Below are 16263 nucleotides of genomic sequence, written 5' to 3' on the forward strand. Positions count from 1 at the left end.
TTCCCAGTGCACCAGGCCCGAGCACTTGTCTCATGCATCCAGCCTAGGCTGGTGATCTGTTTCACTATAGATAATATACATGTTTCGATGCTGTTCTCTCGAAACATCCCACCCTCGCCTTCTCCCACAGAGTCCAAAAGTCTGTTCCGTACATCTGTGTCTCTTTTTCTGTTTTGCATATAGGGTTATCGTTACCATCTTTCTAAATTCCATATATATGCGTTAGTATACTGCATTGGTCTTTATCTTTCTGGCTTACTTCACTCTGTATGATGGGCTTCAGTTTCATCCATCTCATTAGAACTGATTCAAATGAATTCTTTTTAATGGCTGAGTAATATTCCATGGTGTATATGTACCACAGCTTCCTTATCCATTCATCTGCTGATGACATTGATCTTTAACATGTCTTTAACATACTCTCTGTCAAAATCTCAGGATCAGGATTTTTTTTTAAATGAACAAACTAATTCTAAAATGAAGATGGAAACGCAAAGGCAATAAAATAGCCAAAATAACCTTGAAAAAGACAAAATTGGAAGACTCACATCACACCTCAGTGTGCATCAGCAATGTCCAGGTTGTAGGAAATCCTACAGGATAAAGAAGTTTATATGTGTGTGGTGTGAACACACCCGAGCATATACTACCTCAGGATGTAAAGTAAATTACTAACTATGAGCCACGCCCAAAAAAGCCATTGCCACAGCTTGTAAACCTTGAGTGAGCAAAGGCTGTGTCTGCTTTCATTCACCATTACATTTCCAGAAACAACAGACAACCTGGCACAAGGCAGGTGCTTATTTGTCAAGTAACTGGAAGAATGTTGGGTAAAAGTAGGGAAGGAACCAACACTAAATTTCCCTTACCTCACAGTTTTGCTTTGGCATCTATAGAATCCTAAGTAAAACCTTGTAATTTTCTCAAGATAAGACAATCTTACTAGGGGAGTCATTTATAAAACTTAAAACTCCAGTGCGTGATAAGTCACTTCAATCACGCCCGACTCTTTGCAACCCCATGGACTGTAGCCCACCAGGCTCCTCTGTCTGTGGAACTCTCCAGGCAAGAATACTGGAGAGGGTTGCCATGCCCTTCTCCAGGGGATCATTCCAACCCAGGGATCGAAGCTGCGTCTCATGTCTCCTGCAATGGCAGGCAGGTTCTTTACCACTAGTGCCACCTGGGAAGCTATGTAAACTCTAGTAAATTGTAATTTTTAAGCCCATAGCTGGGAAGCCAAAAGTGATTACTCAAGAGCCCCCTCTAGTGGTGTCCTTTCACAGCTGAAACCCTCCTCCCCCCCACTCCCCCATAGAAGTTGGAAGTGGTATCTTCCATCATTGCCTCCCACTCAGCAGAATTTTGCCTTCCAACTCCTAACCTTAAAACCAGTCTACCTTTCCACTGGTAAAATTACCAGTGTGAAACAGGTGAGGTTAAACCAGGAGACGGCAAAAAAGGACTTTATTCTCTTCTAATATATGAGAGAAATCATTAACCCTGTCATCATCACACATTGTTAGTCCAGAGCTGGAACCTTGCTGTAAGAAAGCCAGTTGTAGGATAAGAATGGAGCCACAAAACACTACTACTGCACCTTTTGGTTTTTGCATGAGATATAATAAGCTTTTTATTAATGAAACATCTCGAGATTGAACCATGATGATATCAGTGTTCCTGGGGTTCTCTAGCCTATCTGATCAATTATCTCAACACACCTATGAAGATAAGAGCAGTTAAGTGGGTATAACAGAGCCCAAGCCAAGAGCAGGAAAAAAAGAGATTGCTATAAAACAGACATCTTTTCCATCAAGCCTCTTTAAATTTAATACCTGTTTCCCAAGTCTAAAAAAGAAAAATAATAAAGAATAAGAGCTTGTGAAGACATTCCGAGGCTACTCTCCCAGCCAGCAAGCCCCACAAAATGAAAATTTGACCTATCTTTTATTATCTATTTTGTAAGAATTCTAAACTAAAGAGTAAAGCCACCAAAATGTTCACCTCACTTCCTGTTTCAGAATTCCTTTCTCTTCCCCTCTCTATATTATGAAGATGTGCGTAGCCAAAGATTACCACACATCCAGCCTACGTGAATATACCATGTTATCACATCTTTTCTAATTCTTTCAAACACTCAGATGAATTATGTTTATTGTACCTCCCTTCAATTTGTTAGAATATGGTTGTATTTTCAAAACTAAAATCCAACAACCTCCATATTTGTGCTTTTTTTTTTAAGTCCTTTTGCAGAAGTGGAAACAGTTGTGCTTTACTAACCATCATCATTTATGGTTAAGTGGTTAAAGTAACATGGGAAACAAAGATTCTGATTTTAGCAATGACTGAACATGAAAGTAAAGGTACAGGAAGTAAATGTTCTCCAAAGAGGCAAAAAAATGAGAAATGACTACAGAATGAGATCGACTAGCAATAGCCAAAGGTGCAGACACATAAACCTGATCGAGTACCTGATATAAATTAGATGCTAGGTAAGCATACATTGGTCTCAGAAATACCAATTAGCTTATGAACAAAGAAAAAGAATAGTTTGAGATTCTTTCACATTTTTAACATCTACAAGTTCCAAGAACTTAAAAGAGAAAAACAAATACCATATATTTACACATATATGTGGAATCTAGAAAAATGGTTCAAATGAACCTATCTGCAAAGCAGAAATAGAGACAAAGACATAGAGAACAAACGTATGGACACCAAGAGGGGAAAGGGTGGATGGGATGAACTGGGAGACTGGGCCTGACATATATACACTACTGTGTATAAAACAGAAAACTAAGGAGAACCTACTGCATAGCACAGGAAAATCTACTCAATGCTCTGCAGTTACAAAGAGGGGATATATGTGAACATATAGCTGACTCACTCTGCTATACAGCAGAAGCTAACAGCATTGTAGAGCAGCTAAACTCCAAAGAAAAATTTTTTAATAATTTAGAAAGATAAAAGAACTTCAAGAATCTCTATCATTCCCTTTTTAAAAACTGAACAATAATCATTTATTAGATTTGCTAAATCTAGAAATGTAAAACAGGCATTTAGAGGCATTAACAAACAAATTAGAGTAAGAGAGAGGACCAAGGAAAGAACAGAACAGTTTGACCTTTAAGGCAGTGTGACTACTTATTCAACTCCTATTATTTTTATTATCCTAAAATTCTTACTAAGATAATAAACCTCTGCCACAGCTTCCTCACAATGGAAATTTGTCATGGCTACAGGGGAGTCTGAAGCTTGTTGATCAGTCAAAGACTAAAACTGCTGCAGTCCATGGGGTCTCAAAGAATTGGACATGACTGAGCGACTGAACTGAACTGAAAACTGACCTCATTACATCAAATATTTTGAGTATGCCAAATAAACAAGTGATTGACAAGCCACAAGGCCAGATGACAGAAGAACCACCTTCATGACATCAGTGAAGGTGGATAACTAGGGAAACGTTTAGGACTAGAACAACTGGATTTGGTTGAAGGAAAATCGAAACCAGAAAACAGACAACTTCATCAATAATGAAGTCAAGGAAGAAGCAAGACAACTGATTAGGAAAATCTATTACAGAAAGGCTTACCAGGTGGTGCATTCACCTGCCAATGCAGGAGACGCAAGAGATGTGGGTTCCTGGGTCGGGAAGATCTCCTAGAGTAGGAAATGGCAACCCACTCCAGTATTCCTGCCTGGAAAATTCCATGGTTAGAGGAGCCTGCCGGGTTACAGTTCACAGGGCTGCAAAGAATCAAACATGACTGAGCATGCCCACATATCACAGAAACTGACAGTTCACAAAGTTTCCAAGAAAATGAGTCTTCATGCCCAATGACTGGAAGTGCAAGAAGGATATGTTACCACTTATATGTTTAGAATGTCCACTCATCACTAGATTAAAGATAACTAAATTAGGGGCAAGAGTTTAGATTATGAGTAGAAGTATTAGTGGAAATTAAAAGTAAAACAAGCAACTTATCGTTTTAAGTTATTAAGCGGAGTCAAATAGCACTGAGCAATGAGATTCTGATTTATCAAATAACCTATCTAGAGATGATTTCTGTCACTGAGATGGATTCACTTTATGCATTAAATAATGTTTGCACCCTAACATGCTAACTAATCATGCCTTCAACTGCAGTCACAGCCCATGAGAAATAAAAGTAAAAACTAAGAAATCTGCAATCCTCTCCTCTTCCCTATTTTACCTCACCCATCCTATTCCTGCTGGTGGTGGGTTGAAAGATAGAAATGGAAGTTATCTCTGAGTGAAAGTTAGGAAATTTTTTGTTCAGACCACTTAAAACTTATTTTAACACACTTACCCACATCTCCATAAACATACAGGCCCCTTGGAGGTTTGCTCCTTGAAAAAAGCTGCAAATTAAGAACAAATTATAAATCTCCAATGTGGAAATAAATGAATATCATCATACACATAATGTTCCTAACCAAGCTATATATAGGAGCGAAACAGGCTACTACTGCACACAGTAAGTACAAAAAACTTGATATAAAAGGCTATGATGCCCCACTTAGATTTTAACATAGAAGGCAAGAATCAGTAGCTCAGAGCAAAGCTCTGAAGCCACACAACTTAAGTTTATACCTCCTTCACCATTTACTAATCATGTAATCGTCCCACTCTTTTGCAAATGGGCTCCCTAAACAATGAAAGCCTAGTTTATTCCCAGCAAGCAAGAGATAGGAAGACTTTTTAATAGAGAAACTAAACAGTTTCCAGAAAAAAAAGGCACCTATGTGTTGGTTTCTCCCAAAGAAAGAACGGGTCCCTCTCAGATCACCTTACAGTAAAGCACGCTAGTCAACAAATCTCTTAAGATGCAGCCTTCAAGCAGCTCATTAGTATCTGAAATGACACTAAAATGATTTGACAGCTTAGAGTCAATAGAAATTGGAAGGAAAAAAAAAAAAAAACAAAAAACTCTCATTACAAAAGTTGGAGACCACAGCAAATACAGAGGAAACAGAGATTATACAGACAGCAAAAGGAAATTTCAAAATAAAACTGTAACCAGTATAATCAATATGTTGAGGAAAATAAGTTATTAAAACTATGAAGCAAGAACAAACTGCAATTTTTAAAAGGAATATTAAGAATAAAAGAGAGTACTCTGAAATTTAACATACAGTACCAGAAATAAAATTCCAGTGCTCGCTTCGGCAGCACATATACTAAAATTGGAACAATACAGAGAAGATTAGCATGGCCCCTGCGCAAGGATGACACGCAAATTCGTGAAGCGTTCCATATTTAAAAAAAAAAAAAAAAATTCCAGAAATAAAACAAATGGTAACAATAAAAGATGGAAAATATAAGAAAATTACGGAATTAATTCAGGAGGTCCAAGAGCTAACCAAAAGATTTCCAGAAAGGGAAAAGAGAAAAAAGAGAGAAGGAAATTATCTAAGACTTTTCTTAGATCTGAAGGATGAAATTTCAAGATGGGGAGGACAGAGTAAGTGTCCAGCACAACGAGGGAAATAAGACCCATACCAAGTCACAAGAGCTTCCCAGGTGGCGCTAGTGGTAAAGATTCTGCCTGCCAATGCAGGAGACACAAGAGACACCAGTTCAATCCCTGGGTTGGGAAGATCCCCTGGAGGAAAACCCACTACAGTTTTCTTGCCTGGAGAATCCCATGGGCAGAAGAGTCTGGCGGGCTACAGTCCATGAGATCACAAAGAGTTGGACACGATTGAAGCGACTTAGCTCACTCTTCGCTCACCAAGTTACAATCCTGAAATTTCTGACACCAGGAATATAAAGAAAATCTTACAAACATCCAAGGTGGCAGTGGAGGAGGGAGGTGGTAGAGACAAGTCATAAAAAACTGACAAAACTTGAATAAAACTTGAGAGACAATCATTTCCAATCTAACCATCAAGTGTGAAAATGGAAATTGACATTCCATATTTACAGAGTCTTAAAATATCCTCCCCAACAGAAATATGAACACCTAGGCTCCATGAAACACAGAGGATCCTGGGGAAAACACTCTGGTAAGATGGAGAGTTGCTCTAGAACCACAGTGGCACAAGCAGGACAAGAAAGCAATCAAGTACAGACCAAAACAGGAGGATGAAGGCCTCAAAAAAGAAACAAAATGGAACTTCTCTTTGTCTGACGTTATTATCAACCCAAATTACCATTCTAAATTTTGCTCCACTTAGAAGAGTAACCTTCAAACTCTATAACAGTTCCCTAGACACCTATGTAAAAACCAAGGTGAGCCAGATCCAAGAGAGTTCAGAGAGGATAAAAGCAGAAAGGGGGCTTCCCAGGTAGCTCAGTAGTAAAGAATCCACCTGCCAAAGCAGAAGATGCAGGTTTGATCCCTGCATCGGGAAGATCCCCTAGAGAAGGAAACGTCAACCCATTCCAGTATTCTTGCCTGGGAAATCCCCTGGACAAAGGAGCCTGGCGGGCTACAATCCACTCGGTGTCAAAGAGTTGGACATGACTTAATGACTAAACAACAACAAAAGCAGAAGGAAGCAAAGGATATGCCATTTAGCACCAACCACAGCAGTAGATAATTTGACAGAGAACATTGGCAAAAGCTAGATTTCAGGATCTTTTATAACGCTTTTGTTTTTTAATATGTGGATTCACTCAAGTATGCCTCAGAAACCTCTCTTGCTCTCCTGTTCCTTAGCTTTCTCTATAAAACCAGCTCCTGACTTCATCAGCCCTTTCCAGAAGAACCTTCACCACAGTTTAGGAAAAAGAATCTGCTTTGCTTTGATTCTGCCAGCTGGATGCTGTCCCTGTGTTCTTCTGCACATTAACTCTCCATCTATTCTTAAATCTCAACAGAAAGAAGAAGCTACTCCTGCCAAAACTTCTTAATTTGCCTTGTTTTAATATCTTATATGAACCATTCTTATACATTGGTTATTCTATTTTCACTTTCCAGAAAATAACCAATATGCTCCTCAATAATTTTAAAACAGCTTCAAATTAGGAAACTTATATACAAGCTAATAATCTCTAAGCACATTTTATGTATTAGAAATCTTTTGAAAGCAACTTTCTGCATAAAGTAACTGGGAATGTCACAGCAATTGATTACTTCCTCACAACATATTTTGCTGTGATTCAAACAGATTCAAGGGATTAGATCTGACAGAGTGCCTGAAGAACTATGGACAGAGGTTCATGACATTACACAGGAGGCAGTGATCAAGACCATCCCCAAGAAAAAGAAATGCAAAAAGGCAAAATGGTTGTCTGAAGAGGCCTTACAAATAGCTGAATAAAGAAGAGAAGCTAAAAGCAAAGGAGAAAAGGAAAGATATACCCATTTGAATATAGAGTTCCAAAGAATAGGACGGAGAAGAAAGCCTTCCTCAGTGACCAGTGCAAAGAAATAGAGGGAAACAACAGAATGGCAAAGACTAGAGATCTCTTCAAGAAAATTAGTGATCCCAATGGAACATTTCATGCAAAGATGGGCACAATAAAGGACAGAAATGGTATGGACCTAACAGGAGAAGATATTAAGAGGTGGCAAGAATACACAGAGCTATACAAAAAAAGATCTTCATGACCCAGATAACCATGATGGTGTTATCACTCACCTAGGGCCAGACATCCTGGAATGAGAGGTCAAGTGGGCCTTAGGAAGCATCACTATAAACAAAGCTAGTGGAGGTGATGGAATTCCAATTGAGCTATTTCAAATCGTGAAAGATGATGCTGTGAAAGTGCTGCACTCAATATGCCAGTAAATTTGGAAAACTCAGCAGTGGCCATAGAACTGGAAAAGGTCAGTTTTCATTCCAAAGAAAGGCAATGCCAAGAATGCTCAAACTACGGCACAATTGCACTCATCTCACACGCTAGCAAAGTAATGCTCAAACTTCTCCAAGTCAGACTTCAACAGTACGTGAGCCGTGAACTTCCAGATGTTCAAACTGGATTTAGAAAAGGCAGAGGAGTGCTCACTTCGGCAGCACATATACTAAAATTGGAACGATACAGAGAAGATTAGCATGGCCCCTGCGCAAGGATGACACGCAAATTCGTGAAACGTTCCATATTTTTAAACTGGAACCCATTATACAGAGTGAAGTAAGCCAGAAAGATAAACACCAATACAGTATACTAACACATATATATGGAATTCAGAAAGATGGTAATGATAACCCTATATGCAAAACAGAGAAAGAGACACAGATGTACAGAATAGACTTTTGGACTCTGTGGGAGAAGGCGAGGGTGGGATGTTTCGAGAGAACAGCATCGAAACATGTATATTATCTAGGGTGAAACAGATCACCAGCCCAGGTTGGGTGCATGAGACAAGTGCTCGGGCCAGGTGCACTGGGAAGACCCAGAGGGATCGGGTAGAGAGGGAGGTGGGAGTGGGGATCGGGATGGGGAATACATGTAAATCCATGGCTGATTCATGTCAATGTATGACAAAAACCACTACAATATTGTAATGTAATTAGCCTCCAACTAATAAAAATAAATGAAAAAATTCAAAAAAATAAAATAAAAAAAGAAAAGGCAGAGGAACCAGAGATCAAATGGCCAACATCCACTGGATCATCAAAAAAGTGAGAGTTCCAGAAAAACATCTGCTTCTGCGTTATTGACTATGCCAAAGCCTTTGACTGTGTGGATCACAACAAATTGTGGAAAATTCTTCAAGAGATGGGAATACCAGACCACCTGACCTGCCTCCTGAGAAATCTGTATGCAGGTCAAGAAGCAACAGTTAGAACTGGACATGGAACAACAGACTGGTTCCAAATAGGAAAAGGAGTACGTCAAGGCTGTATATTGTCACCCTGCTTATTTAACTTATATGCAGAGTACATCATGTGAAATTCCAGGCTGGATAAAGCAGAAGCTGGAATCAAGATTGCTGGGAGAAATATCAATAACCTCAGATATGCAGATGACACCACCCTTATGGCAGAAAGCGAAGAAGAACTAAAGAGCCTCTTGATGAAAGTGAAAGAGGAGAGTGAACAAGTTGGCTTAAAACTCAACATTTAGAAAACAAAGATCATGGCATCCTATCCATCAGTTCACAGCAAAAAGATGGGGAAACAATGGAAACAGTGAGAGATTTTAGTTTTTTTTGGCTCCAAAATCACTGTGGATGGTGACTGCAGCCATGAAATTAAGAGATGATTGCTCCTTGGGAAAAAAACCTATGACCAACCTAGACAGCATATTAAAAAGCAGAGACCTTACTTTGCCAACAAAGGTCCATCTAGTCAAAGCTATGGTTTCTGTAGTAGTTATGTATGGATGTGAGATTTGGACTGTGAAGAAAGCTGAGCGCCGAAGAGTTGATGCTTTAGAACCATGGTGTTGGAGAAGACTCTTGAGAGTCCCTTGGACTGCAAGATCAAACCAATCCATCCTAAAGGAAATCAGTCCTGAATATTCATTGGAAGGACTGATGCTGAAGCTGCAACTCCAAATCTTTGGTCACCTGATGGCAAAGAACTGACTCATCGGAAAAGACCCTGACGCTGGGAAAGATCGAAGGCAGGAGGAGAAGGGGATGACAGAGGATGAAACGGTTGGATGGCATCAACGACTTGATGGACAAGAGTTTCAGCAAGCTTCGGGAGTTGGTGATGGACAGGGAAGCCTGGTGTGCTGCAGTACATGGGGTTGCAGAGTAGGACATGATTGAGCGACTGAACTGAACTGAACTAAACATAATTTGCAGAAATAGTCCAGGGTCTAGTCAGAATATAATCAACATGTGCTGAATCAGTGAAATTCAATGCAAAAATTTAACAAAGAAGGGGGAGGAAAGATGACATGGCTACAACTCAGTGCTGCTAAAAACACACACACATATATATGCATATATGTGTATATACAAATACATGTGTGTGTGTATATATATATGTATATACATACATATATATATATGTATATACATACATACATATATATATATATATATATATATCTATCTCACTTGGGCCTCTCTTCTGTTTTTCCCAAACTTCATGTATTTTTGAAAAAACAGTTTGGAAAATATTATACTACATTATTGGAGAAGGAGATGGCAACCCACTCCAGTATTCTTGCCTGGAGAATCCCATGGACAGAGGAGCCTGGCAGGCTGCAGTCCATGGGGTTGTAAGAGTCGGACACGACTTAGCGACTAAACCACCACCACCACCATACTACATTATATATTACATACATAATTTATATATTTAAGGCAACATTTAGAAGATGATAAAGAGGTACCAGATGGTTATAGAGTACCAAAGGAAAAGATTCTCAAACATGTGAAATCACAGATATCTAGTACAGCATAAATACTGTTTAAGATTCAGATTTTACTCCAAAGAAAGATTTTACTCCAAAGAAATTGATAAACACAATGGATACTCCCCTAATGAAAAATGTTAGATATCACCCATCTAAACTGTATTATATACACCAAGTATTTTCACTTGGAGAGGCAAGCTGATTTTCTCCTAATAAAATCTGAGTCTTCCAAAAATTATTGAAATTATTTCAAAGGATTAAAAGTCTGTACTTTAATGGGAAAGTCAGAGGATTGAATGGAGAACAGTAAAACTATTTACAAGGCTGTAAAATGGGTCCTAAAGAAGTTTCTAAGTTCTTTATTCATCGTAGTGAATTGAGGGAGAGTTAGGTTCACACAGTTTCTTCAAAATAACTACACAGGAACCCACATCATTTACATGCTCCTAATTTACATTTTCTCACAATTTACCCTATTTTTCAGGTCCATTAAATTCCCTTTCTCAGTGTTTTAATTTCCTGCAATGTGTTCTTAGGTCTCAGAGCATGCCACCCTGGCCTAGTTCCTAGGTGCTGGGATGCGCCACATGTTCCCACCCTCCAACAAGCCTCCGATGTCCTGCTCTCCTCCCTAGGGGGAAATCTTGCTGGCTGGCTGCTAGCAGGCTGCTAGCTGGGTTCAGCCTCTGGAAGGCACTTCTTGTAGGAGACAGGAGGGAGAGGGTGGAGAGAAAGCCTGGTCATTCTCTCCCGCTGCCTCCCTGCTTCAAGGCTGTGTCTCTGGCAGACAGGCTTCCCTCCAGAGCCATGAGGTCCTCGGGCCACAGCTCCAGCTCTCTGCAGGCTACTCCTTCACTCCTCCATGCCCTGTTTGCTGCCTTAGGACTGCCCTGCCCACGACTCTCTAAGTCATTTATTGATTCAGTCTTTATTTGAAACTGCTGTGAACAGTTTCCTACCAGAACTCTGATACATGCCCAACCTCTAAAATTCACACACTTCACACTAGACAAAAAATTGGAAATCTGAACGTAAGTTTCTCAAGTGACCAGCTGTAAAATTTGTCATGTTAACTATATCTTAGGGAATTTGTGAAGTAGGATCATGACACCTTCTCTAATGGGTTTTTGATAGGGATATAGTGATACTGTATTATGGACTCTGCAGATAGTAAGCATAAGGATGATGTTGGATGATAGTGGGAAACTATCGCCTACCTCCACAAGGGAAGAGTAATAGAGCTGAACTGAAAAGATCTTGGTACAAATTCTGATTCTGCTACTTATTAGCTATATGACTCTGGGTAAGCCACACCAACTCTACACCCTGCTGCTTCCTTATCTATTGGATTCAGGGCACAGCATAGGGGAGCTCCCATCCACTGCCCACCTCTACACGCCTAATCACAAGGCCCACTCACTCACACTGAAGACTGCAAACTTCATGCACTGATACCCACCTCTATCCAAACCTATGGACCATGAAAGAAGAAGCATCACACCCTTTGACACACCCCTCTCAAAGACCTGAACATTAATGTACACTTAAGCTATTTCATATCTATATAAACTCTACCAAACAAAACAAGAATACATTCAAGAACAGGGAGCACATTTTCAAATACTGTTCATATTCTAAGCAATAGAAGAAACCTCAATATATTCCAAAGAATCACTGTACTCCTACCTAATGGAATAAAATTAAAAATAAATATGGAAGGGTAGCTAAAAACAGAAAAAAACTCATACTAAGATACTGACTTTCCTTCACATTCCTTCACATTCACCCAGACTTCTGGGATTGCAACTTCATATAGGAAGCTGAAGGAGGTCCAACACAATGCCTTCTGTTTTCTCTTTATAAAGATGTAGACATCTGTTGAAAGTGGTGCGGGAAGCGTAGTTTAGTTTGAAGGGAGCTAAGAAGGTTCTAGAGAATTGTTCAGACACAGAGTAAACTAACCAGTGAGATAGATTTGTTGACAAAATGGAGGGGTACTCCTCAGGACTTTCAGACTCTTCTCAACAATCTTACACAACTGTGCAGCAAGCATGTCTTTTGGATGAGAATAGTCCTACTCCCCACTCTATCCTCCACAACCAGATGACAGTTTCAGGGGTAAGCTTATGACTAAGTTCAGCCACGGAGAGTTCTGTTATTAATCTCTAGGTGAAAGAGCTCTTGTCTTCTAGGCGCTACGCTGCATAGATGTGATGCTAGTTTGCTACTCTGACATAAGCCAAGCTGAACACAAAGTCAAAATAATCAGGAGGGCAAGATAAAGAAGATCTCCAGGGCTTCCCTGGTGGCTCAGTGGTAAAGAATCCACCTGCCAACATAGAAGACATGGATTTGATCCCTCTGGGAAGATTCCACGTGCCTCGGAGCAGCTAAGTCCATGTGTGACAACTACTGAGCCTGTGCTCTAGAGCCCGGGAGCCGCAGCTACTGAGGCCACATGCCACAATTACTGAAGCCCACGTGCTTAGAGATCATGCTCCATGATAAAAGGGCCACCACAATGAGAAGCCCTCACACTGCAACCAAAGAGGAGCCCCTGCTTGAAATAAGTGTTGCTGAGGATGTAGAGAAAGGGAACCTCGTGCACTGTTGGAATGTGCATTGGTACAGCCACTGTGGAAAACAGTATGCAGGTTCCTCAAAAAATTAAAAATAGCGCTACCATATGATTTAGCAATTCCACTTCTAGATATTTATCCAAATGAAAACACTAGCTCAAAGAGATATCTACAACTCCCTGTTCTTTGCAGCATTATTTACAATACTCAAAAAATGGAAACAACCTAAGTGTTAAACACACACATATATAATGGAAATTATTCAAGCATTAAAAAAGAAAGGAATTCTGACATTTGGGACAACACTGATGGACACTGAAGGCATTATGCTAAGAGAAATAAATCAGACAGAAAGACAACGTATGAACTCTTAAGTGGCATCTAAAAAACAACTAAACTCACAGGTAACGAGTCAAGAGAGCATCTCAAGTTTAGGAGACTTACTACAATAAGTAACAGAATACTATAATACTAAATCAAAAGGGAGGATAACAAGAAAAGCAGCTGTCAGAAACAATGTTATTAAAATTTTTTTAAACAATATGACTAAACTGCAAGTCGCCCAACAAGGAAATGTGCTAATGTCACAAGTGTTTGGGGTCCTAGTTGTTATACATTTTGGTGATGACACTCCAAACCACTAAATTTAGTAAAAATTAATGTTTTTAATTTCATATACATGGAAAGCCCACTTTCACACAAAGAGTCCTTTGAACATGAAGTTTATATTTTTAAAGTAAATACCTGATAATTATTCTATCAAAATTTTATTAGACAAAGTCAAATGTAAAACTTGATTACTGGAGTCACATACACACACATAGTTAAAAGAACATTTGGGGGACAACTGAAGAAATTTAAATATGGGCTTCATATTTAGCCCATATTAATTACTTTATGAGATAAAACACAGGATGTTTTAAATTTGAGTTTCACACTGACATCATATAATGTTGCATGGGACATACATACACTAAAAAACCATTATTTATCTGAAATTCAAGTTTATCTGGACTTTATTTGCTAAATTGAGTGACCCTATTTTATATATCACTGCATCAACGTTAAGAGAAAATACTTGCAAGTGAAGCAAGAAGGGATTAATCTCCAAAATATACAAACAACTCATGGAGCTCAATGTCAAAAAAAAAAAAAAAGCAAACAATCCAATCAAAAAATGGTGGAAGACCTAAATGGACATTTCCCCAAAGAAAACATACAGATGGCCAACAAATACATGAAAAGACGCTCAGCACTGCTCATTATTAGAGAAATTCAAATCAAAACTACAATGAGAGGGACTTCCCTGGTGGTCCAGTGGCTAAGCCTCCCCTCCAACTGCAGAGGGCCTGGGTTCAATTCCTGGTCAAAGAACGAGATCCTACATGTCGCAACCAACGATCCCGCATGCCACAAGGAAGATGGATCAAAGATCCTGAGTGTGGCAACTAGGGCCTGGCACAGCCAAATATATGTTTTTTAAAAAAACTACAATGAGGTACCACATTCTAACCACCCGTCAGAATAGCCATCGTCAAAAAGTCTACAAACAATAAATACTGGAGAGGGTGTAGAGGAAAGGGAACTCTCTTGCGTTGTTGGTGGGAATTAAATTGATATAGCCACTATGGAGAATAGTATTGAGGTTCCTTACAAAACTAAAAACAGAACTACCATATAACCCAGGGATCCCACTACTGGGCATATACCCTGAGAAAATCTAGGCGTAATTCAAAATGAAACACGTACCTCAGTGTTCACTGCAGCACTATTTACAACAGCCAGGACATAGAAACAGCCTGAATGTCTGACTGTGTAGCAACAGGTAAATGGGTAAAGAGGATATGGTACAGGCACTTCCTTGGTGGCCCAGTGGTTAAGAATTTGCCTGCCAATGCAAAGGACACAGGTTCCATCCCCGGTCTGGGAAGATCCCACATGCCGGGAAGCAATTAAGTCCACGAGCTCCAACTACAGAAGCCTGAGCGCCCTAGAGCCCATGCTCCATAACGAGAGAGGCCACCGCAATGAGGAGCCCAAGCACTGCAACTTGAGAGTAGGCCCCATTCCCAGCAACTAGGGAAAGCCTGCACACAGCAACGAAACCTAGCCCAGCCAAAAACAAAATTCATTAATTTTTTTAAAAAAGAAGATATGGTACATATATACAGTGGAAAATTACTCAGCCATAAAAAGGAATGAAACTGGATCGTTTGTAGAGATGTGGATGGACCCAGAGTCTGTCATACAGAGTGAAGTAAGTCAAAAAGAGAAAAAAAATAAATGTTGTATATTAATGCATGTATGTGGAATCTAGAAAAACGGTATAGGTGAAACTATTTCCAGGGCAGGAATAGAGAGACACAGATATAGAGAGCAGACATGTGGAACTCAGGTAGGGGAAGGGAAGGGTGGGATGAATTGGGAGATTAAGCCTAACATATATACACTACCATGCATAAAATAAATAGCTAGTGAGAACCTGCTATATAGCATAGGGAGTTCAGCTCTGTGCTCTGTGAGAACCTAGATGGGTGGGAATGGAGGGAGAAGGGGAGGGAGACCCAAGAGGGAGAGAATATATGTACACATACAGTCCATTCACTTCCTTGTACAGAAGAAACTAACACAATATTATAAAGCAATTATATTCCAATAAAAAAAAATGTTTCTTGGTGCAATAATGGTAATACAGTTCTGCAGGGAAAGGTCCTTGTGAGGAGATACATAACGATGTTTTTGGAGGTCAAGTGTTTCAATATTACAACTTATTTTCAGATGAGTAAAGAGAAAATACTGAGAGAAAAAAACCCTAATGCGGCAAAATGTTGACCATTTTAAGTGGCTTTAAGGGTACTGTTGAAATTTTCCAAAATAAAAAGTTGGGTAAAACAAAACACAAAATTTGTAAAAGTGATTAATTACTGTATTACTTTTACTTTTGAACTAAGTCTTAAATTATTCCAAGAGTATCTACATATTTGCATTTTAGACAATTGCTTTCAAAACTATTCCTTTAACTTCTGCAAAATAAACATTTGTCATCCATCATTCCAAATACTTTGATTTAATCACTCTAACTTGATCCTTTGTTCCTTATTCAATTCAAGCATTAAAAATAATCCAAGGTGATTCTCATCAGAGCTGTAAATTAAAATAGCATGTCCTCCACCTTTCTGGGTTACTGTCCACTTGCTAGTCAAACATAATTTCCATTACGACAATTAAGATAATAATGGTGGTGCTTTAAAACAAAAAGAGTTTTAAATTTGTTTAAAATGCAGGAATATTACTTTTCCTGCTTCTCCACACACCCCTCACCATTCCACTATTATCTCCCAAAATGACAGAATCAGAAACAATGATTCCAGCTGGAATGCTGAACATAATTACATC

At 39.2% G+C, this 16263-nt stretch overlaps 1 protein-coding gene and 2 non-coding genes across 8 annotated transcripts in view; 2 read left to right on the forward strand and 1 right to left on the reverse strand.

The window, feature by feature from the left end:
- Positions 1 to 16263, reverse strand: part of AFG1L (AFG1 like ATPase) — a 192708-nt gene that overhangs the window by 137407 nt on the left and 39038 nt on the right. For all 6 annotated transcript variants that reach the window (XR_006338446.1, XM_043890450.1, XM_043890452.1 and 3 more), the window contains exon 3: positions 4332 to 4383. Coding sequence is in view for 5 of the 6 variants with exons in the window: in XM_043890450.1 (XP_043746385.1) it covers positions 4332 to 4383 (52 nt within the window). In the remaining variant the exon portion in view is untranslated. The remainder of the gene's footprint in view (positions 1 to 4331; positions 4384 to 16263) is intronic.
- Positions 5179 to 5285, forward strand: LOC122685656. The gene has a single exon (XR_006338506.1). It is a non-coding gene; the product is annotated as a U6 spliceosomal RNA (small nuclear RNA).
- On the forward strand, positions 7971 to 8077 carry LOC122685643. The gene has a single exon (XR_006338493.1). It is a non-coding gene; the product is annotated as a U6 spliceosomal RNA (small nuclear RNA).

This window comes from Cervus elaphus, chromosome 28, assembly GCF_910594005.1.
Source record: "Cervus elaphus chromosome 28, mCerEla1.1, whole genome shotgun sequence".
NCBI lineage: Eukaryota > Metazoa > Chordata > Mammalia > Artiodactyla > Cervidae > Cervus > Cervus elaphus.